The following is a 22,059-nucleotide window of genomic DNA, read 5'->3' as shown; positions in this document are numbered from 1 at the left end:
GCTTTGGAGAAGGTAGTTTGAAAGTGGCGCTAAGCTGGACCCAAGAGTGCTAAATCCACGTTCAGCTGGCAGGTTTGCCTCTGCCTGGCATCATGCTCCATGTGATATTTGAAGGTACAGGTATAGCCCTGAGCAAGGACCCCAGCTTGAGCTCTGCAGGCTGTTGAGCCACATCGTTTTCCAGGCTTTCCTCATGCTTGTTGGGCTTTGCTGCTCAGAAGAACTGCTGGTTTGGTGCTCGCATGGGCGCCCTGCCTGCGTGGGTGTGCCATGGCTGCCTGCTCTCCTGGAGCTGCATCCGCTGGATGGGCTCCAGCTGCCTTCACGCATGGAGGCTGAGGCTCCTCCACTCCCACTCCGCATGAACGAGAGACAGCACTTCACCACCTCCCAAGAAAGTTGTGAGGATAAATGCAGAGACAGGGCAAGGTGTCCAGACAGCTGGCTGGAGGCAGGAATACCTGGAGACAAGACAAGTGTTTGCTCCGGTGCTGATTTTGCCGCCTCCTTCATAAACTCATGTGCTGGGACGTGCCCTGTCCCCCTGCGGCCTCTCCAGCAGCCAGACCTGGAGTCACAGGGCAGCAGCAGGCGCTCGGTGCCCTCCTCCTGCCCTTCCCTCTGTTCTTGCCCCCCGGCTCGGCAGCCTCGGCGCTGCCAATACTCGCCGCGTTCACCTCGGCAATTACCACCAGTCTGGTCTTTTGTATCGCCTCATTGTGCTTAATTATGCACCCCCCACACACACCATATGAGTGCTTCCACCCACTCTCACATTCTGTCTCACACATACATTCATTCTCTCATTCGGGACACATAATTTATTCATCCCAAGATGCAACTGTGTGCGTGTTATATTTAGGCTGTTTTAATGGTAGCTTTAGAAATATTTAAAAGCAGGTGAGCTTTTACACCCAAACAAAGATGGCCGGCAACGCTTACCCTAATTAAAAGCAGAAGCGTTGTGGAAAATCCCAGCCATACTCTTTCTAGACACTGTGCCTTATGCTACAGTGGGAAAAAGGTCTCTGTGGCCAGCTGGGCACTGCTCAGTTGGAAGAGTTGGCCCTGACGTCAGGGGCCACCCCGCCTCCTGCGCAAGGCAATGTGCACCCTGCTGCATGGAAAACCACAGACAAAGTCAATTTGCAGATCACACCAGCTTGTGATGACACCACAGAGTGCAGTGTCCATCTCTGATACCCTCCCTCCAACAGCATCTTCTAAAAAGGGAAGAAAATCAGGGAAAATCGAGGCAGCTGTTCAGTCTGAGAAGCAGAAAAGCTTCAGGGCACTTCTGCAGGGCATGGCATGAGCACGCTGCCCCAACGTGATCTGCAAGCTCTTACCAGCATCAGGGCCAGCAAAAAGGGGGAAAATAGTAATTTTTGTTTTGTTTTGAATCCACTGATGTGAGGGAGGAACAAGCGAGCACAGGAGCGGCTGCGTGTGAAGACAGCAGGGCTGGGTTGTGAAACTTGAGCACAACTTTCCAACGAGCCCAGCCACAGGCATTCACGTGCAACACATCTCAGAAAACCCTCAGCCTAGCAGAGCATCCCAGAATGGTTTGGGTTGGAAGGGACCTTAAAAATCATCTCATTCCTCCTGCCACAGGCAAGGACACCTTCCACTATCCAGATTACTCAGAGCCTCATCCAGCCTGGGCTTGACAATGTCCCAGGCTGCAGCCTGCACAACTGGGAGACGCACACTGTAGGCAGGACAATAGGAAGGGAGCAAAATCAGAGTCCTTTGTGTGCTTTCTTGTGTCTAGCTTGGTGCAGGCCCCTGCCAGCCTGACCATGCCATCATGCCCCGCTCCCAGGGGATCTGCCATTGCTCCTGGGATAAGTTCCCAGCAGGAGAGACATGCAGTGCCTTGGGAGACACGTGGCATCAGGTGGAGAGCGAGGCCTCTGAAGAAAATAACGATGTCTTCTTATGAACCCCGTCTTCCCCCGCTCGCTGAAGTAGAAGCACAACTCCCACACTATCATCTGCTGCTATTAGAGCTTTAGCAGCAGTAAAGTTACCTCTCCAAAATAAAACAACAACAAAAATACCACCCTTTTAGACAGGAAAGTGAGTTTCATCACCCTTTTCAACCTACTCAGCGTTATGTTGTCCCAAGTCTTGGTGAAGATGGTGTTACAGAGTTTAAAGAAAAAACAAAGACCCGAAAAGGTGCTGACGGTGTTAACTCTCCTCTTGTTCCTTTTACAGGTGAAGGCTGCTTCCAAATACGTGGATGTACCCGTAAGCACAATTTAAACAACTTCTGTCATAGTAATTTGCATTGTGCTTTGGTTTATGGCATGTGTAGCAACCCACATTATGCATTAACAGCCAAGATTGAACCATGGGCCTTCATACTTCTAACATTTGAACTGGAAAGGATACTCCATTATGTTAATAATGAGCAGTTACCCTCTTATGGAGACCTATGAGGCTGTTTAGGCAACAATTTGCAGATGGTGTCAAAAAGGTACCATATTTATGCAATTGGCTTGAATCACATTTGAAAAAAAAAAAAATGGGAGCAGTGCATTCTGTTAATTCTTCATTTGGACTTGTACAAATACAGTATAATTTCCAAACAAAAAGTCCAGACATGTTAGAACTGAGCCAACACACATCTAACACATTAGCTAATCTATTTTATTTTTGTTCTTCTAATTGTTGGTTTATTTTACTCTTTTGGAAAATGACTTTTTTATTACTTTGGGGAAATGGTGATGAGCTACCAACATGTGTTTGGGAAATTGTTAATGAAAATAATTTTTTCCATTTTTCTGTAATTGGTGTAGGAAAACTGTACATCGTCTCCCCTAATTAGACCTTGATTCATAAGGAAAAGCACCCTTAATATTCTTAGACAGAGCACTTAACTTGCCAGAAATTTACATTTAAATTAAGTTGAAGTGTAATATGTGAATGTTGGCTGGAATAAGGGGTTACTGTAACATTTACAGGCAGAAAGATCCTGAGCAACTGCAAGTGCAGAAAAATAGATCTTAATATACCACATCAGTTCCTGCTCTCAGTTAGACTGAGCGGTGGAAATCAAGAGTAACTCTGTTGAGTTTGATGATGTATATGTAAAATGTGTGTATATTTATTGCAGGTATATTGTTCTGAATGTTCTCATGTGACAGTGTGATAAATTTATCAGACATCTTGGACGACATCATCTGCATTTGGTGTTTTCAGCCCTTTAGCCCAAGCTAAATGTTGCCTACAAAATTATTGTATCTTGAGGCTAGCATGGAAAAGACAAACTCCTGAACAGTAAGAGGTGTTGCTTGGTTTAAAAGTGCAGATCTTGTCATCCTGTTCTCTTGGAGTAATAAAAGCAAGATTTTGAGAGCCTTGGGAAGAAAAACTCAGAATTTATTTCTTGCCCTGGAAATGTGGAGATCCTTCAGATGAAATTCCTCGTTGTTTCAGTGCATCTTAGATATTTTGTCATGAGAAATTTGAGCACAGAACAGTTATTTTAAGTAACTTCTAGGGCAAAGCATGGCCTTCTCTGAGGCCTCTGTGTTCCTGAAAAGTAAAGCATCTCCAGGGAAATGGTCTTACTGAAATGCCATGTAACCCTTTCAAGCTTTTCCAAAAGCTTTGTACCTTGGACGCCCTTGGGAGTTCTTCAGCAGGGTCTGCTCCTCTCCTCAAAGCCGGACAGATGCTCCAGTTCTTTGTGTAAATCAAAGGAGAAATCATTCACCTGGGTTAGTTTGCAGTTGTTTCCCCACCCGCCCCTAGAATCAAAACCAGATTACAGTGGCTTCCTTGACAGCCTCAGCATTTTTAATGAGCTCAGCCACTAGCCCCCCACAACTCCTAGACCTGTGCAGAGGCCACCCCATGGTCCGTGGAGGAGAAAGAAAAACCTGTTTGACTGGAGGACGGAGGGGAAATCCTGATGTTGAACAGACACCCACCCCTTAAATTTAATTCCATGAATGTTAGTTAAAACTAATTCTGTAATTCTGTTGCAATTGTCTCTGTACAAACCAATCTGTCTAATCCCGCCTTGGAATGGGCACGATCAGCAGACTGAAAATTGCTTGAAAGTGTAACACTTGACTACTGCCACATTTGTGTTGTCCTCATTGTTTTTCAAATTAATACCTTGTCATTGTTGCAGTAGGTGTTAAGAAATGTCACTGCCTTTCCAAGGGCCAAGCACTGGCCCTTTGCTTGATAATTGTTTGCTTTGTATTAAAAAACTCCCTTCCTACTGCTTTCCAAACTGTCCTCATTTTCACCCTGGAAATTACACGGATGTGTTAACTAACTTCAATTTACAGCGGCTGACAATCGTATCTTGCAGAGAAACGATACTCTGTGATCTGAGGTAAATCACAGTAATGGAAACTAATGACACTAGTTATTAACAAACTTACAATGTGCCACACAAATTTAAGGTTTTGTGGCAGCTCTTGTAATAACTCGTGTTACCATATTTTAATGGGTTTCCTTTGAGGTAAGTTTGAATCCAATATATCAAGCAATGTGAACTCAAACAAGATTTTTTTTTTTTTTTTTTAAGTATTTTCCCATCCAGCTGCTTCAGTTCCCATGTGCTTTAAAGCAATGCTGTTATCCCCAAAATCTTGCATGCTTGCAGGTTACTCTTTAAAAATCAGTTAAATTCTGCTGAGAGCTGTAGAAGTGTGACATCAGGTAAGTGTCTGTCAGGTAAGGAAAGGGCAAACTGCAGGAGGACAGCAGGAGATGGAAGAGAAGGAAAAGCAGTGATGAGGCTGCACAGAGGAGCTGCCCCCTGCATCACTATTCATGGTTTTCTCTCTCTCTCTCTTCTCTCCTCCATGCAGAAGCCAGGAATGGATGTTGCTGATGCCTATGTGACATTTGTCCGCCACTCTCAGGATGTCCTGCGTGATAAGGTCAATGAGGAGATGTATATAGAAAGGTTATTTGATGTAAGTAAATGCCCTCTCCTCCTTGGACACCAAGCAGGAGAGACCCAAAATGTGACAAAATAAGACAGGAGGATAAGTCACATTTTGAGAAAATTTATTGGTTATAGCTTTAAAAAATAAATCTTTCCTTTCTTTCTGACTAAGGCTCGTATCTGCTCTCTGCCTGCTTCGAATCTCTACTCTAGTCTACTGTGTCTTAGTCTATGTGTGGAATTTAAAGGAACAGTATCTTCTAAGAGAGCTCTTTAATGTGTTTAAGCTTGTGTAATTTTCTCTGTATCAGAACATCTCAGTCATTGTTCTCACTGTTCAAATTTGAGCCAGGTTTTTGGCAGATGTGTTTGCTAAGGGCCAGCTCTGCTGCACATTTTGCATTGTTTCATTGACAAGCACTCCAAATCTGACAGCAAATTTAACATACTAAACTATAATTCTAAAAGCTAATCAAACCAGAGCTGATTATGAATGGGTATAAAGTAGGGCCATGTTGTGGTGTCTGCCACCAAAGGTAAATTTGAGACATGATCTCCTTGATAAAGATGGCCAGTAGGAACTGTCCCAGATGTTCACAGCTAATTTTCAGTTGCACAAGATCGGTTTGTTGGACTGTGAGAGAACAGTGACCTGTGATGCCTGGATTTTTTATGTTTGAATGCATGTTAAAAGTATCTCTGTTCCGTTGCTGTTGTTTTGTTACATCCTTTCTGTCCTTGTAGCTGTTCTATAGTAAAGGTTTTCTGTTGATGACCAGCCTGCAGCATTAGTGTTTCAGTCTCTCTAGGGTATTTGTCCATATCTCAATTTCTGTTTGAAGCAGCTTCTATCCCTACTTTCCTTCCTTCCATCTCTTAGCAGTGCCATGTCTCAATCTCCTGGCTCTGGAACTCTAACAGCCTTCTGTGCTTTCTTTACTCACTCTTTTGTTTCCCTGTGTGCAGGGAAAGCTGCTTTTCCCCCAGCCAACCTCTTCCTTCACTCAATACTTCTCTTTCTGCACACTACCTGTCCCTCAGAAACCTCTTCTTCCTTTACAATTCCCACTCTTTCTTTCCCCCATAACTTACCAGATTAAAATGGAACTTATCTCTCATGTCAAATGTTTTATCACATTATATCAAGTGGCATGAATTAAGAGTCAAATAATCTTACTGTGTACATCTACTAGCATGACCCATATCCACTGAGAATGCCTCATTCATGCACAGAGCACAGCAGAGCCTCCTCCGGGCTCGGCTCGTGCTCGCTCCGGGGAGAGTTTGCAGCGTGAGCACCAGACGCAAATCACCCATCAAGCAGGCATGGGGAGAAAAAACAAAACATAAAACAAAAGACTGTCGCTTCCATCTGCAGCGGGCCTGCGAGTGCATTGCTCGTTTGTGTTGAAATTTATTCCACGAGCAGTTAAATTTCCAGAGCTCATCTGGACTGTTCTTTTCAATGCCCACACTGCCTTTTCCCTCATCCTTTCCCTATGATTCACAGTTGGTGTGTTTGTACCGATTTGGGCCATTATTTCCAATTTTCAAAAGGCTGTAATTAACACAAATATTGATTTCAGTTTGATCCACTCATGCTTGGTTTTACCAAGCCGCCTTTTAAACAAATTAACAGTTAACGTGAACAAAAAAAAAAATGAAAGAGCAGCTACCTTGGTGGAAAGCAAAAAATGCAAAACCCTTCATTCCCTCCCTGCTTTCCTCAAGTCTCCTTGATCCATGTGGAATTAAATAATCTAGGATGGGGTTTTTACATTGCTCTGCCTGTTTTGACCTACACTGGCTGCAGGCAGGAATTGCAGCATGTGGGAGCTGTTCCCATTCCTGTTCCCATTCCTGTTCCCATTCCTGTTCCCATCCCAGCAGGACAGAGTTGGGATCTAATGCTACTGGCATGTTTGCATGTGTCTCATGTATGTGAGTGTGTGCCCTTGAGCAGAGAGAGCTGTGGGGCAGTTGCTTTGCAAGGAGGGAATGGATTGTGCCAAGCCCTTGTCACCCAAAACCTGGAATTACGTTTTGAGCAGTCGTGTATTGTCCTTGTCAGGTTGCAGCTGAAGGAGCTGGCTCCTGTGGTCAGCTCCCATCATGGCTCAGGTGCCCCTGGTGGGTCAGTTACCAGCACAGGTTTTACATGGGGGTCACCAGACCCCTTTTAAGTTTCTGCTGTGTTCACCCATGTTTGGGTGAAGGCTGGAGCAAGTGCTTAACTCCATTATTGAGCTCAGACAGAGTCCTGCAGCATTTTGCCCCTCTCACCTAACCCAGCAAAGCAGTATGGGCATGGGGTCTTTAAGCTCCTTTGGTCTTATTTTCCAAGGACGTTTTAGGTACTACCTACCTCTTTAATAAGAAAGAGGAGAGGAATAATCAAACACGATATTTATGATGCTGAGTTAGAGTTGGACCTGATTTTGTTCCCTCTTCCCCCAGCATGGCAGGGGAGCAATCCTCTTAGGTGCAGTTTCTCCAGGCAATGAGATTATTAACACTTTCACAGCCAGGTCCTCAGCTGGTTTAGTGCAGCAGTGCTGGCTTGCCCCAGCCAAATTTCAGTCCAGTTTAGGTTGTTGTATGACAATTGGGGCAGCAGCAGCAGCAGCAAACAGCTTAAACCTGCCTGCAGGCAGGTCCTGTGCACCCAGTGGGGTCCCAGTAAAGACACTCACAGTGTGGGGCTGCATCCCTTTTCTGCACAGTCCTGAGCAGTGCAGGAGCAGAGGTGCACAGTGCAAGGTTGTCTATCACACATTCTGTGGGGTTTGAACTCCTGGGATATCCCTAATCCCCACATTGCTCTGCAATTCTGCCCTGTGTTTCCATTTATTCCCCATTTGTTTCCACCTAGAAACAGAGGCTGCAGAATGTGTTAGGCCATGTCCCCAGAGAAGCTGGGTTAATATGTCTTTTCTTGGCATTTGCCATGATTTCTTAGCTCAGAAACCATCTCTCTTCCCCTGCATTGCCTGACTTGCTCGTGCCTGCAGAACAGGGCTTTGCTCTTTGGGAGATACTGGTGTTTGCAGCAGATTATTGTTATATTTCTGTGTGGTCTCTGTGTTAATCCTCTTAATTCTGCAAATTAGTCAGGATGGGTTTCCCCCCTCTCCCTGAAATAGAGTCATCTTAATTTTAAAAATCTGTATTCTTGGGATCATTGAATGAACAGATTGATCGTGGAGTTCTGCTGGTAATCAAAACCTAACTAGCTTTTTGGCAGTGCTGTTTACTGCAGAGTAACATGACTTATTTACTTGGCCTGGCTCACTAATTTGATAACATTTAAAGCTAAAACACTGTAATAAGGGCCATTGGTAGAGAGCAGTGTTAACAGAGGAGTTTCAGGATAGCATCGTAGCATCCGCTCCCTGCACTCCTGTGCCTGGCTGGGTGCTTTGGGATTTAAACCCTGTGGTACTTTGCACACAATGCAGAAGGATCACAAACTCTGTGTGGTGCCTGATAGGAAGTAAAATTGTATCGCTTTTTGCCCAGAGTGGGGAGCAGAGTTGACATGCAGAATGGAACTTCTTACAGAAACAATGAGGCAGAAGCAGGTGGGTGTATCTTAAACATGGGAAAATATCTTCAGAGTGATCTCGAGTCTTCAGACCAGTCCTGCAAAATTCAGGTCCTCTTTGTCTGAGGTCACTCAGAATTTCATAGGATCAGAGTTTATACATCCGTCATTTTGTCTGAAGGCAGTGGGAGTTTTACTCCTGACGGTTGTGCCCTTTGGCAGAAGTTATTTCTAGATCCATGTATGTGTGTATATCTTTACAAACACCCTTAGATGCTCACAGTATAGGTTTCAACCCGTCGCAACATATGTGATCCAGAAAGTCTATGATTGACTAGTAGATCGTGAGAATGCCAATCTTTCTTCCACATAAATTGGTAAACAGTAATGTAAAACATAGGGTGAGTATTTCCCCCCAGCCGAAGTGAGTAGCACGTACACAAAAGGCTACTGAACATCGGGTGAGCTCCCCGAGATCCTGCGAATTCCAGCATCCTGATGCAGTCCCTGAATAGCGCAGATGGCATTTTTCTCTCCGATGATTAATTCAATATCTTACCGAAAAAACAAAAACATGCTTTTGATATGAGGGATCAAAACACCAAGAGAAGCTCCTAAGATTGCGAGGACCTAAAAAAAAAAAATTAATTTATTTTTTCCCTCCTTGTACTTCTTGAAGACACCAGCCTGAGCAGAAGATAAGGATTAAAACAGATGTGCTTAGGGCTAGTTCATCTGCTTAAATCTAGCAGTCTCTGAGATCAGTGATTAAAAAGCCATCTCTAACTTTGATGAAATCCACTGCAATGGTAATTCTGTGTCTCTGATCGCTGTCTTACGGGCCTCATGTCTGCCTAAACCGGACATAGAAAACATTTCACTGGAGATGATACATGGATTATATGGGTCAATTATACACTTAATCTGCCTTCTGGAGATTAAGTGTGCATGGATTGACCCTGCGTATTTGGCTTGTCCTTGGCAGTTATCAGATCAGGAAGGTTGCCTTTACCAAAAAGTCTGGTAAGAACTTAATCACGCAGTGATAGCGCCCGCCGAGGTGGCAGCAGCCACCGTGCTTTTTGCAGAAGGCAGTTTTACCACTTCACTGTCGCTGCGAGCGCTCAGCTCCCTCGGTCTGTGTCACAGCCGGGATAGCAGACGGAGAGTGTACTTCGGAAATGAGAAGTGAGCCTGCTCTTCTCTGCAAGGCAGAAACGGCTCTCGGTCTTGATGGCAGGGTCTGGCAGGTGTAGCAGAGAGGGCAGTGGGGAGACCGGGGTTTGCTCTGCCCTCGGCCGTCCTCAGTGCAGAGGAGCAGTCACTCCAGGTGCTCTCATCAGCTAGAGGAGCCAGCATCTCCTTCCCACCACTTTCAGGGAGGCAAAAGCCCCTGCATGAGGCTCCAGCATCAAGTCCTGTCCCTCAGGCTGAGCTGCGTTAGCCTTTTAGGAAGCCCCAGTGATATCCCAATGCAGATGTCACATCTGGTGGATTTTGATGGATTTTGGGTTTCTTCCCTCAGCCAGGAGCCCAGCAGGAGTGCTGGGGACGTGGTGTAGGACTGTCCTCACGTTTCCAAAGCAGACTGCCCTTGCTGGTATCTGACGTCTAAATATCAGGGATAATAAGGATGCAGGACATTGTGTGAGTCTCAAGACTTCAGCAAAATCCTTATACACATTTCCAGGAGCCTGCATAAGCATTTATTACTGGAGGATACACAGGCAGCTCAGCATATGTTTCAGTACCTACACATTAGAGCCTGGTAGCACACCTGAGTATAATGAAAAAATACAAAGCATAGCTAGATCAGTTAATTCAGCAAGTCCTCTGCAAACACTGAGGCATTAGCTTATTCTTAAAATCAAAGCTTTTGCCCTCAGCAGGTTACTCACTTGAATTTTGGCAGCTCCTTCAAGGCGTGCTTGCAGGATCATGGCATTTCTTGCTAGACCGTAAGCCTTGCACGGCACGATCAAATGCCAAAACAGAGCCCTTCCCATCCTCCCTTCTCCTTCCCCTCTTCAGTCTCAGAAGCCTGGTTGTGAGTCAGTGGAGCTGCACTGTGAGTTAGAATTACTCACAGGAGGCCGGGTTGCAGGATCAGGGGAAGAACGGATATCAGGCTGCGCGCTGGGCTCCCATCTCGTATCTGCTTGTAGCCACACTCACCGCTTTCTCTTAGACAGACAACAACCTGTTTCCCTCCCACGCAGCTAGACTGCTCATTAGGGCACTAACTCTCTCCCACTCCCATCCTGATATGGCCTCCAAAGAGCTATTTCTTCTGCCTTGTTTTTTGCTTTTTTTCCCCCCCTCTCTCCCCTTCCAGAGCAACTTGTGAAATGAAGACAATTAGGCACACTGATCTCAAGGGACTGCAGCTTACTTTTCCCTCTCTGCCCATCTTTGGAGGAGCTGGAGCCATGCAGCTTTTGCTGCCCTTTGCTGGCTTGGCAAGGCTCAGACCTGGACTTGGAGTTGATCTCACTGCAGGACATTCGCTGGGAAAAAACTTAGAATTGTGGTGGCAGTTGTCAGTATATCTTCTAGGGGACAAATTTTCTTTGTCCAGAGGGGGCATAGAGTGCACTGTCCTTCTGCAGCCTCTTTTTCTCCCCATGTGCCCTCTTGGAGTGACACAGGAGTGGGGAGAGGAGCTTAGCACTGATAGCACTGACACCACTCCTCGGAGGCAGCCCTTGTCCTCTGACATTCCCCTCTGTTAGCTTCACACAGCCCAGGCATGCACTGGGCACATGGCCTCAGCAAGGCTTCTTTCCTGAAGTGCTCATTTAAGTAGGCTCCATTTAATTTATTTTAGGGAGAGTCTTAATAAAATAAATCCTAGATCTGTCACTAGATTTTACATGCTTGAAAGGGGTTTTTTCCCCTCCTAAATGTCTTTATCAGAACAGCTTTTCATGTTCCAGTAGACATTTGGTTGAAGACAGTTAATTTGATTTCTTTTCCAGAGGAGATTTTCCATTAATCATTCTAAGAAGGCAGACTGATTGCTCCGTTACGTTAAGGTCAGCATGGGCTTGCTAACATCATCTGCACCGTGCTTTTGATCGTCAGAGATTTGTGTTTTGGGGCTGGCACTGAGTGAAAGATCATTTCTTTCCTTGGTGGATGTGAGCAGCCAAGGTTTTGGGGGAGCAGGAGCACGGACTCCTCCATCCAGAGTGAGCCTTTTTCTGAGCGGCTTCTGACCAGGAGCTCTCTGCACAGTTAGAACTGCGGATGAGTTACACGGTGCTCTCTGCCTTCCAGCTGAGTTTAGGAGGTGTAGCTAACCGGAGTTCCAGTCCTGTGGGTCATGAGGGAGGAGAGGCTGGAGGTGGCTGGTGAGCAGAGGCTCCTGCGGGTCCCAGCCGCGTCCAGGGGAGCGAGGAGCGTGGGAAGCGCCGGGACGCCCCGGTGCCCGCAGGTGTGCGGGGCTGACCCCAGCCCGCGGGGCCGAGCCGGCGGCTTTGCTCCCTCCCTGCGGGCTGTGCAAAGAGCCTTTGCCCCAAGGAACCCTCGGTGCACGCAGGGGAGAGCCCCTGCGCGGACAATGACGAACTGTCTGATTTCCAGCAGCGCCTTCAGAAATCCATCTTTTCCTTTTCTCCCCCCGCATCCCAGCCGCACACAATCGCTGCTCAGCCCGCGCCGGCCAGCGGTGCGTGCCGGATTAGCCGTCCCAGGTCATTTTGTTTCCCTTGATCTGCGGCTCTTTCCTTTCCCGGTGCTCCCTTAAGTCTCGCCCTGGATGTATGATATCAGCATCCAAAAATGCCTGGTGGGACTCGGGCAGGGAGCGCGCTGCGTCCGGTGTTTAACCCCAGGGAGGAGACCAGGGGGCTGCTGAAATCAAGCCCGAGATGTCCAGGCAGCCTCTAGCTACGTGGTTTTGTGGTTTTTTTTGTTTGTTTGTTTGTTTGGGTTTTTTTTGTTTTTTTGGTTTTTTTTTAATTTGAAGGCTATAAAAGAAGCAAATCAAGTTTATCAAGTCCCACTTCATGTCAGCTTCCAATTTAAACTGATAACAAGTATAATGAAAGTATTCTATAGCATGCATTGCTGTGCATCTTACTGAGCAAGTGTGCAGCCAGTTTTATCATCACTGCCTCGCACTAACAGGGCTCTGGAATCAGGACAGAAAACTAGCAGTTGTGTGGATATTGTGTTTTACTAGGCTGCTTTATATAGAAACTCAGATTTTAACATGTCAACTTCATTTCTTTTTTGAAAAATGGAAATAAGCAGAGAATATTTTATAGGTTAAAAATGTGTTTGAGTACAAGCATCCGTACAGAAGTGGTTTTCTGTGTGTGCCTTTATAGGTTTTTATGCAGAAGCTCTTTCATTTAGGAAAAGGGAGGTCTGCAAATTCCTGCAAAGCAGCAGGTTTTGGGGGATTTAATTTGGCAGTTCCTAGTGAATGCTGTGCACTTTGCAGAGCTGTATCTGCAGCGAAGAAGAGAGAGCTCAGCACCGAGAGCCCACCTGGTGGTGTGCCCAGGCTCCCGCTGTGTGTGCAGGGATGTGAGATGCTCCATGCCAGCACAGCCTGGAAAGGCAGGGTCTTCCAGTTCAGGGGTTCATGTAGCCAGGACAGGCTTTACCTAAAGAGAGCATTTTCTGGACGTGTGTCATTCAGTGTATAAACAGGATTAGAATTGTCCAGTCTCAGAGAGGAAATGAGGCACCTCTTTCAGAGAGGCTGAGCCCCTCAGCCTGCAAACCCAGCAGGTTTAAGCATAGGATGTCCCTGGTTTGAGGACATTGTGGATGGGAGAGAAGTTTGGGGTGGCAGCCTGCTTCCTTCCCAGATCACCATGAGCACAAACTCCTGCACCCCCTGCCATGGACCAGTAGATCTTTTTACAGGGGTCTCCCCTGCAGTTTTCTCTGCCTGCTGCCCTCCATCCAGCCCTGACCAGCACATGGCCTGGCGGGTCTGCCCTCCTCAGAGTGAGTGCAGCAGCACGTGGCTGGCACGGATTCAGAGATGATCTATGCATGGGCTGGCATCGGTGTTTGCTCACAGCAAACCCCTGCAGATTGGGACCAGGATATCCCTGGCTGTAGGAAGAGAGGAGCCAGCACTGCAGTTGCTTTTTCCGTGAGATTCTCCCCAGGGCAGAAGGGGAGTCATTGGCACATTCCCCCGTCAGTTCTGCAGGGGATGTGAGTGTATGGCTCTTTGCTAGGCAGAGACTTTAGCGTCTGGCTAGAAAAGCCGACCATCCTGACATACAGCTCGGGGCCACCTGGATGAGTACAAGGCATCATATCCTGAGCATCAGAGTTGTTCTTCCCCCCTGAAGGAGCAGAAGTGCTGCAGATCCCTTTCTGGCTGTGGGAAGCCTTTGCCCGTGCGCTGAGAGTGCACGGATCGCCTGCAAAGCCACTGAGGGTCGGCACAAACAGACCTGCACCCACCATGGCCTGTGGAGTCACAGCTGCACAGGACATGTGGAGCTGTTACCGGTTTGTGCAGCACTGAGAGCAGGGGCTGTTAGGGATGAGCTTCTTGAGCTTCTCTTTGCTGGGGACCTCCGAAAGATACTGAGCCTCTCTGAAAAGGAATAAAATTTGGAGAAATCTGCAGCAAGGAGCACGCAGGTCAGGTCGGGCCGTGCCCCTTTGGAGAGCAGGGGATGTGTGCGATCCCCCCAGCACACAGTGCCCCCGGGAGCCCCGGCCTCCCTCCCGTTAACGCCTGTGGCACCCAGCTGCCGAGCCCTCCGGGTCCGACCTGCAGCCAGTTAAGGGTGAGGCGGCAGGCTGGGCACAGCCTGAGCCGAGATCCCCAGGCAGTGGGTGCTCCCAGGTGCCATATGTACTGCAAAGAGCGTGCGGCACTTCCACGCGCCGGGGTCTGCGCTCCGTGCTCCTTCCGAGCGCTCTTCCCTCTTGGAAGGCTGAGCTCTTGCTCGATTCAAAGTTGTTTTGTGGTTTATTTTGGGGAAAGGAGGGGGGGAAGAAATAATGTAATTCGGTGATGCCATTTGCATCCTAGACAGATGATGAGTTGCTCTGGCTAGCAGCTTAACCCTATTAGGCAACGTTAGGGACTGTGACTTTATTAAATAATAATACAAATTATTTTCATATCGAGACCCTTTGACTTTGCAACTTCCTCGTATTGGTACGTTGTCAACAAGAATGAAATTTCTTAGTTAAGGAATATAAAGTAGAGTAAAAAGGCATCCAGAATTCACAGCTCTGGGGTGGATGTTGAGGAACACGCTGTGTGTACTTGCAGTGATAGCATTATAGCGGTACATAAAATACCAGCAAAGAAAGTACTTATACTTTCAGTAATAGCTCAGCGTGAGTGTGACCTGGGAGACTCCAAAGTTATTCACAAGGCTTTGGTAGAACAAGGTCAGAATTTTATTTCAAAAAATAAAAGACCCGGCGGTTTCAGGGGATTTTTATCAAATTGCTAGCACTTTGCCAGATCTCTAGAATTTAATGTGGAATTTTATAGAGAGGTTTAGTTCGGGAAATGAGGGTTGTGTTGCCTGCTGTGAGAACCACTCACCCAGAGCCCTGCTGAGCACAGCTAACAGAGGCTCCTCTCACAGGGGTGAGGTACAGATGTGGGGTCCCCAGTTCGGCAAAGGGGTCACGAATCCCAAACGCCGACGGTTCGTGAGCGCGGTTCCTGAACATACCATGGCAAAGACCCTGCAGTGAGGTTAAATTAGAACCGTGCAAACTGTCACCAAAACTTAGATTTATTTTCTGAAAGACACTTTCCAAAAGGTCTGAATTTGGGGGTGCTTCAGCAACCCGAGGGCTGCCTGAAGCTCTCCCAGTGCTCAGCTGTGTGCTCTGTGGAGCTACACCGACAGACCTACTTTTGATATTGGCTTTTCATACCGAACTTAAAGAATTGTGTGCCGCAGAAAAGCTGCCTAATGACCGGACAGTGTTATTATCTGGCATGCAGCAGCATAGCAGGATGATAACTATTTATTTACTCTTTGTGGATAATATTCTGTTATTTTCTAGTCCTTGGCAATAGCAAGAGAGCATCTGATATATACAATATTGGTGTGTATCCAATTGTTTGTGAACATCCCAAGTTTTGAAACACGGTTGTGAGAGAGGAATATAAGCTTAAGCTTGAAAGGCTAAAAAGCAGAAAGCCCCACACGTAAATGCTATTATACACTTAATGAGGCAGGGTTTAAAAAAAAAAAAATCAGCCACACAAGTTGGTTTTATCAAAGAAAATGTATAAATAACAACCAGTGATTCAAAGTGCCTCACAAAGGGAAAAGCAGGGACGGGAAGCTAGCACTTCACTTGTGGCATTCAGATAATAGTATTTACTACACTAATCTTTTGGGCTTAGCAATTGACAATCAATATATTATTATCAACAAGCGTTAATGCAAACAAAAAGCTTCTATTTCTTTTTTTAACTGTGTTCCCCTAAGTCCCTTAAATTTAATTAAAACCAGACAGCTCTCCTTCCAGTACAAATTAGAGTTAAAATCATATTAAATATTTGTTCCACGGGAAAACAAAAGTGTCAGCTTGTGCTACCAGGTTTGGCTGTTTCTTTTTTTCTCCTCTCTTTTTTTTTTTTTTTTTTTTTTTTTTTTAAAAACACAGAGGGGAAAAAAAAAAATACCAGCTACTCAAAGTTAAAATAAAGTCTCTCTCCCTCCCTCCCCGTCTCCCAAGACTACTGTCTATAACATGTTGTTCCTTATAGAAAGTGGGATATGGTGGCATTTGCTTGATTAACTTGCTCGACAAAAGTGACAGCTGCTGTGGGTGCATGTAGCTAAGCTGCACAGCGCAGTTCCGCCTTTGTACATCTGTCAGCAAAAAAGGAGGAATAAAGAGTGAAAAGAGACAAATTGGTCCCAAAAGGCAATCCATTCAACTCAGGAGGTTTGCTCTATTCAAGCACTCGCTGGGAATCTCAAGTGCTAGGTAGCTTATTCAATTTCATTCATTCTTTAGAATGAGCCCTCAAGTGTTTAATTTCTTATTCTGTTGAATAAAAGGGGAGCTTTTTTTTTTTTTATTGGAAGCATTAATTGTAAGACTAGCTGATCAATGCCTGCAATATTAACTCATTGCTTATTTTATGGTTAGCTGTGTGCTCCAAGAGTCGCAGCCACTAAACTTATTTCTGTAACGTGGGCAATGTCACACCAATTTCTGTGCCTCTGGAAAACCCGGGCACTCCCAGCAATGTCGTTCTCAGTGCCTGCCCTGAGCCCGGTGCCCTGCCCAGCTTGGGGGAATGGTCCAAATCCTTGGCAGGTGTAAATCGAAAGAGTCACCGGGTCTTTGTTGGTGCCACCCATGGCTGCGGCCAGGATGTGACCGAGCCAGATGCTCTTTGCCTGGGGCTTCAGCCCTGAGCACACTGCAGGTTTGGCCCTCTGTGCTGGAGGAGGTTTTGTAGCTCCAAATGCTGAGCTGTCTTTGGGTGGTTCTTTGGTCCCCAGCAAAGGGCAGGGCAGGGGAGCCCATCAGCAGGGCTCTGTGGAGTTACACCCAGAGCACAGTATGGATTTTGTTGAGTAGTGGCAAAGCTCATGAACGGATGGGATGGGGTTTGCTGCAGGGACAGGTCTCTGCCATCCAGAAAACACGTGCTTGCAGGGGAGAGATGTGCCTCTTCCCTCTTCATGGTGTGGCAGAAGGTCCATCTCAGTCTCCTCCTTGACACTGGGGACCAGAATGATGTTTGTGCTTGGGTGCCTGTGGCTCTTCACCCACCTTGGCTCTGCCACCTCCTCCTCCAGGGCCACTGCCATGGATCTTAACTCAAGCATTTCGGACACACTTGTGTCACCAAGGCCCTGTCCCTGCACTATCCCACTCTCCCAGCCTCACAGCACATCTTCTGCAGCAACATGAAACTCGGGTTTCCAGAACAGCCTGAGCAACAGCTGGGCTCAGCTCTGCCAGCCTGGCCAAGACCTCACTAGCAGTGCTTGGCAGCGGGGCAAGAGTCACTCTCCATCCCAGCACTGCCCTCATCCACATCCAGCATCCCAGCAGAGCTGGCCTTTGGAAAAGGGATTGCGTAAGGTGCTGTGTATGTTCATGCTGGGAATCTCTTATTTCTGATAGACAAGAGTAGGAACTGCATTGGCTGTGAGGCCCTGTGCTTTGGGCTTGCCCTCTTTACCAAGTTTTTGGAACAGCAATGACTGCCTGGAATCAACAGCAAAAGAAATGTTGAGGGAGGGTGGAGAGGAGCATATTGGTGGCCACAGAAGACTGAATGGACAAGAATGATCCTTCCATGACTGCCATAGGGCAGTCTGGGCTTTGGGTTGCCCAGTTCAGGTGTACAGACCTGGCTGTGCTACTGGGCACACGGCGAGTGAAGGAAGGAACGCGGTGCCTGGGGCTGGCAGGCTGCTCCTGAAGAATTCCTGCTCCCACTCTCCATGCAAGTCCTCCTCCAACACTGGCAGCTGTGTGCACAGGGCTGGTCCCCAGGCAGCGTGTCCCTGTGCTGCTGTGGCTACATCCCTCCCTTCCCTGTGGAGGTGACACCTGCTCAGGGGAGGTGGCTGCCGTGAATACATGTGACAACACCGAATACCCAATTTGATCTCAGGGCCACCCAGGACTGGGATGGACACGGCTGTGTCAGCTGTCACCTACTGTCAGCAGTTGTAAATCATCACACCCCCACTGTGCCTTCCACCAGCTGAACTTCTGGCCCATTGGACAGGGATGCAAATGCCAGAAACAAAGAGTTGGTAATTTTATCTTTTTTTTTTCTTTTTTTCCTGCCTGATCAAATCTCTTTGAGCTGTTGCCTAAGAGCAGGTTCAGTTTCCCTTTCTTATTCCTGGGAAATACGACTCACAATCAGCCTCTTCCTTCCTCCCTCCCTTCCCACCTCTGTGGTCCCCTCACTTCGTGCTGGCCGGCTCGGGGATGCCGTGGTGGCGTCCGCCCAGCATCCAGTTCCTCATCTTTGAAACACCTTGAATTCAAGGCTTCATTTCAAAGCTGCCTTTCAGCATTTCAAAACAAACCCATGTCCCGGACAAAGAGAGGGAGCCAGCCAGCATTTGGAGCCTCTTTGTGCAGTGTGTGTCACAGTTTTAAATAGATTTGCCCTGCTTGGATTGGTTCTGGTTGGAAAGCGAGTACTGAAATGAGAGGTCATAGGGGAGAGTTACTATGGTAATTGAGTAGTATCACCAGTAGTTTTGCTCTTATGAGCATTAAAGCACATAATAATAGACAAACAACAGTGGTTAAAGCAAGCAGGTAGGATTACTATGTTCTTTTGTCAGAAGTATATAATGTCTTGTAGTCAGTTTTAAAGACTTCTCAACCCCAAATCCACCCAGCAGTCACCTGCTGAGTAATTTTGTATGCCTAATCTCTAGCCCTTAACTACAAGCTTTCTGCTAATTTGAGGCAAATGGGTATTTTTGACACTAAATAGGGCAGTAAAGAATCCCTGACCTAGAAAAACTCCGTTCCAAGGCACTGAGAGCAGAAAAATATTCTTTCAGCATCCTTGTGAGACCTTTGGAATGACATAAAATAGCTTTGACTAAACTGTGCTGCAGCCTTCGATTAATGGTTTGCAGAAACTTGCTGAACATCCCTACTACAACTTCCCCCATAAAACTTGTCACTTCAGATTGCCATCAGCCACCACAACAATAATCATTTCATGCCTATTGCTAATTGCAAGCACAGCTGAGGCTCAGCAGGGTGCTCTTGCACAGTCCCAGGCCTTTATACCAGCCTCAATCTGTTGTATGGCACTTGTTCACACACAAAAAAACTACCAGTAAAGGCAGAAAGAGGCAGAGTCACAGGTTCCTTGTAATCCCTCTGCTACCCTGCTGACAGCCCGGCCCTATAAGCATTCCTGGTTTTGTCCCACTCTTTACAAAAGCTGAAGTGACCTTAAGCTACTAGTATGTAAGCTTTTGAATGAAGAATACAGCTCCTTCAGGTGCCTTAAGAAGCAGTGTTGCATCTGGCTTACGAGATTCTGTTTGCAGCACTCCTGGGGTGAGCTGTGGCTTCCTGTAACATGTAAAATATGAGTGTGAACTCAAGGTTCATGGCAAGGAACAGGAGGTCATGCTTCCATTCATCTCACACCAAAGAGAACGGGGGTTTGCAGATGTTCCTGGGTGTGTGTAATGACACCACCTCCCGGAAAGCGCAGGAGCACAGCACAGGGCTGGGGTTTGATAAAATGTGCCACATTCAGTGTGCTACTTGCAGATTTATTCATACCAATTTCTACAATTTATGTATTCAGAGAGAAACTTGCTATTTCAGGAACTTATTGATCATGTTTTTGCATTCAGGAAAAAAAAAAAAAAAAAAAAAAAGGCAGAGGGCTGTGGAACAAGGACGTTTATTGCTCAGGCTGGTTGGGGTGTTGGATGGGCAGCCATAGATGTGCACCTCCTGTAATGCTCCAGCTCCTCGAATGCCCATCCTGGTGCATCCCAGCCGGCCCGTGGCCCACCTTAGCTACCCAGGCTAGCACCCAGCAATGAGGGTTGCTGTGAAAGACAGGAGAGCAGAAAGACAAACCTGAAAGAGGGATTGAATTCCTGTCTGTACAAATACAGTACCTGCTTGCAGTGACCGGGCTCTGATAGTGTCTGCATTTCCTCTGCATGGTGTGCAGCCGTGGGGCTGTGGTTTGCCTCTGCCAGAGCCCTGCTCCCTTCCCTGCTGACATCCTGCTGGGTGAGTGGTACCCACCCTGCATCCATGAGGATGCAGGCTCCACAGCCTGTCCTCACCCTGTGCCCCCAGACTGGGGGTAAATTGTCCCCTAGGTGAGGGACAGGGATGCCAGCAGCACCAGTAATGTGTGTGTGCTACAGTGAGTTACATCTGGGGTTTTATCCATGGGCCTGGACCATCAGTGAGGTCTGTTTGTTCTCTACAACCAGGCATGAGGAGTTTTTTGCAGAAAATGCATTTATGGTATTTCCTTTGGTGTCCCCATGCCACAGCTGTGCTGTGGCTCCAGAAATGTGCCTGAAATGTGCCGCAGTGGTGCAGAGCCCCAAAGTTCAGCTTTTGGGCTGTGGCCTCTGCACCTTGTCTTCAAGGACAAGCCACAAGGCTGGAGCTGGATGTCCAAGGGGACCCTGTGTCCCCAGCGTGAACCCCACTGCCCCTAAGGGAACAACAGATCTCCTTGGGGTAAGCAAGGTGGCCAGTGTCCCCACAGGACCACTCTGTGCTCTTTTGTCTGAGGTGAATACGTTTCTCTTTAGGAGCATTTGGCTTTTTTGTTGTTTTTTTTAATAATATAGTCATATGCAAATGTTATCTTCTTTGGTAGGTTAGTCATGAATCAGAGGGCTTATGCGTCTTATAGCACATCAACACTAGCAATAGCTAAAGGGAACATTTAATTTATGGGCTAACTTATTTTTATGAATATGCAGGGCTTAAATTCAGCAGTTGGTGTGTGCTCTATGAAGTGACGTGACGGTTTTGTGTATCAAGATCAATGAATTAGACTTTGTCTTTTTCTCATAAAGCAGAAAGTCTTAGGAGTAAGTTGGCTTTGAGAAAGAGAGCTCCTTTCGTGCAGCTGAGCGCTACGCCTGGCTGAGCCCTTGTCAGCCAGTGCTCCAGAGGAGAGGGGTGCAACTCACCTTCGGTTCCAGGGAGTTTGCATCTCCCCAGAACCCAGAGTGTTGAAGTGCCCTCCAGAAACACAGAAAAACATTTCATTTTGCTTACTCTGAAGGTCTCGCAGCAGCAAAGTCACCTTGCCAATAACCTCCAGGCGGAGGTTATAATTTCTGTTTGGAATCACTTAGCCGTGTGTGGCGTGGGACAGACAGAAACGGTAGAACCCGCCCCTGCTAGGGACTTCTCATCTCGTGTAGAGTTGACACAAGCACCCAGCAGTTTGTTCTGGGGAAGATGGGAGGCGGCAGGGGAAGGAGAGGGCGCGTGTGTGTGACCCACGGTTGTGCCCGTCCTCTGGGGGTTCCGATTCGAAGAGGTGGCAGGAGGGGAAGGAGGTGTTTGGCTGACCTGGGCATCCATGTGCCAGGGCAGCCCTGGATCACAGCTCATGTCACCCAAGAGCATGACTCAGTTAAGCACTGATTGCAGAAAAGCAGCTTTATGAACATTAACAATTTCTCTGTTTTGCCCGTGTGGGTGTGCAGCATTTCATGGGAACCCAGGCAGATTCCCCCAGTGACAGCAGCTGCTCTGTGCCACACAACCACCAGCTGGCTGCTGGCTGTCCTGGGTCAAGGTACCTGGGATCCTCAGGAGGTATCCAGGGACACTCTGACTTCTCAGACTAGTCTGAAGGATTGGAAGGTATGAAGCCCCACCAGACCTTTATGTCTCTGTGCTCATGTAGTCCACACCACCTACCCAGGCTGCTTCACTCGCTGTTCAACCCCTGTCTGATGCCAGGACCTCAGGTGACAGCTGAGAGCTCCTACTTGCCAGTCTCAATTAGTCTCATCCAAGCTCTTGCCAGCTTTCTGTGCTGGAGATGAAGGGTCAGCAGAATCTCTGCCACAAGTTGCACAAGGTGTAAGCATTGAGCATGAGGTCACCACATGCC

At 47.2% G+C, this 22,059-nt stretch overlaps 1 protein-coding gene across 12 annotated transcripts in view; it reads left to right on the top strand.

Moving 5' to 3' along the window:
- The window catches only part of CADPS (calcium dependent secretion activator), a 207,938-nt gene that overhangs the window by 181,271 nt on the left and 4,608 nt on the right, over positions 1–22,059 (top strand). For all 12 annotated transcript variants that reach the window (XM_040076170.2, XM_058422205.1, XM_040076175.2 and 9 more), the window contains 2 exons: positions 2,227–2,259; positions 4,845–4,952. In XM_040076170.2, coding sequence (XP_039932104.1) covers positions 2,227–2,259; positions 4,845–4,952 — 141 coding nt within the window. The remainder of the gene's footprint in view (positions 1–2,226; positions 2,260–4,844; positions 4,953–22,059) is intronic.

Source organism: Hirundo rustica, chromosome 12, assembly GCF_015227805.2.
Source record: "Hirundo rustica isolate bHirRus1 chromosome 12, bHirRus1.pri.v3, whole genome shotgun sequence".
NCBI classification, from domain to species: Eukaryota; Metazoa; Chordata; class Aves; order Passeriformes; family Hirundinidae; genus Hirundo; species Hirundo rustica.
The sequence above is the reverse complement of the archived record's forward strand: the minus strand, read 5'-3'. Positions and strand labels throughout refer to the sequence as shown.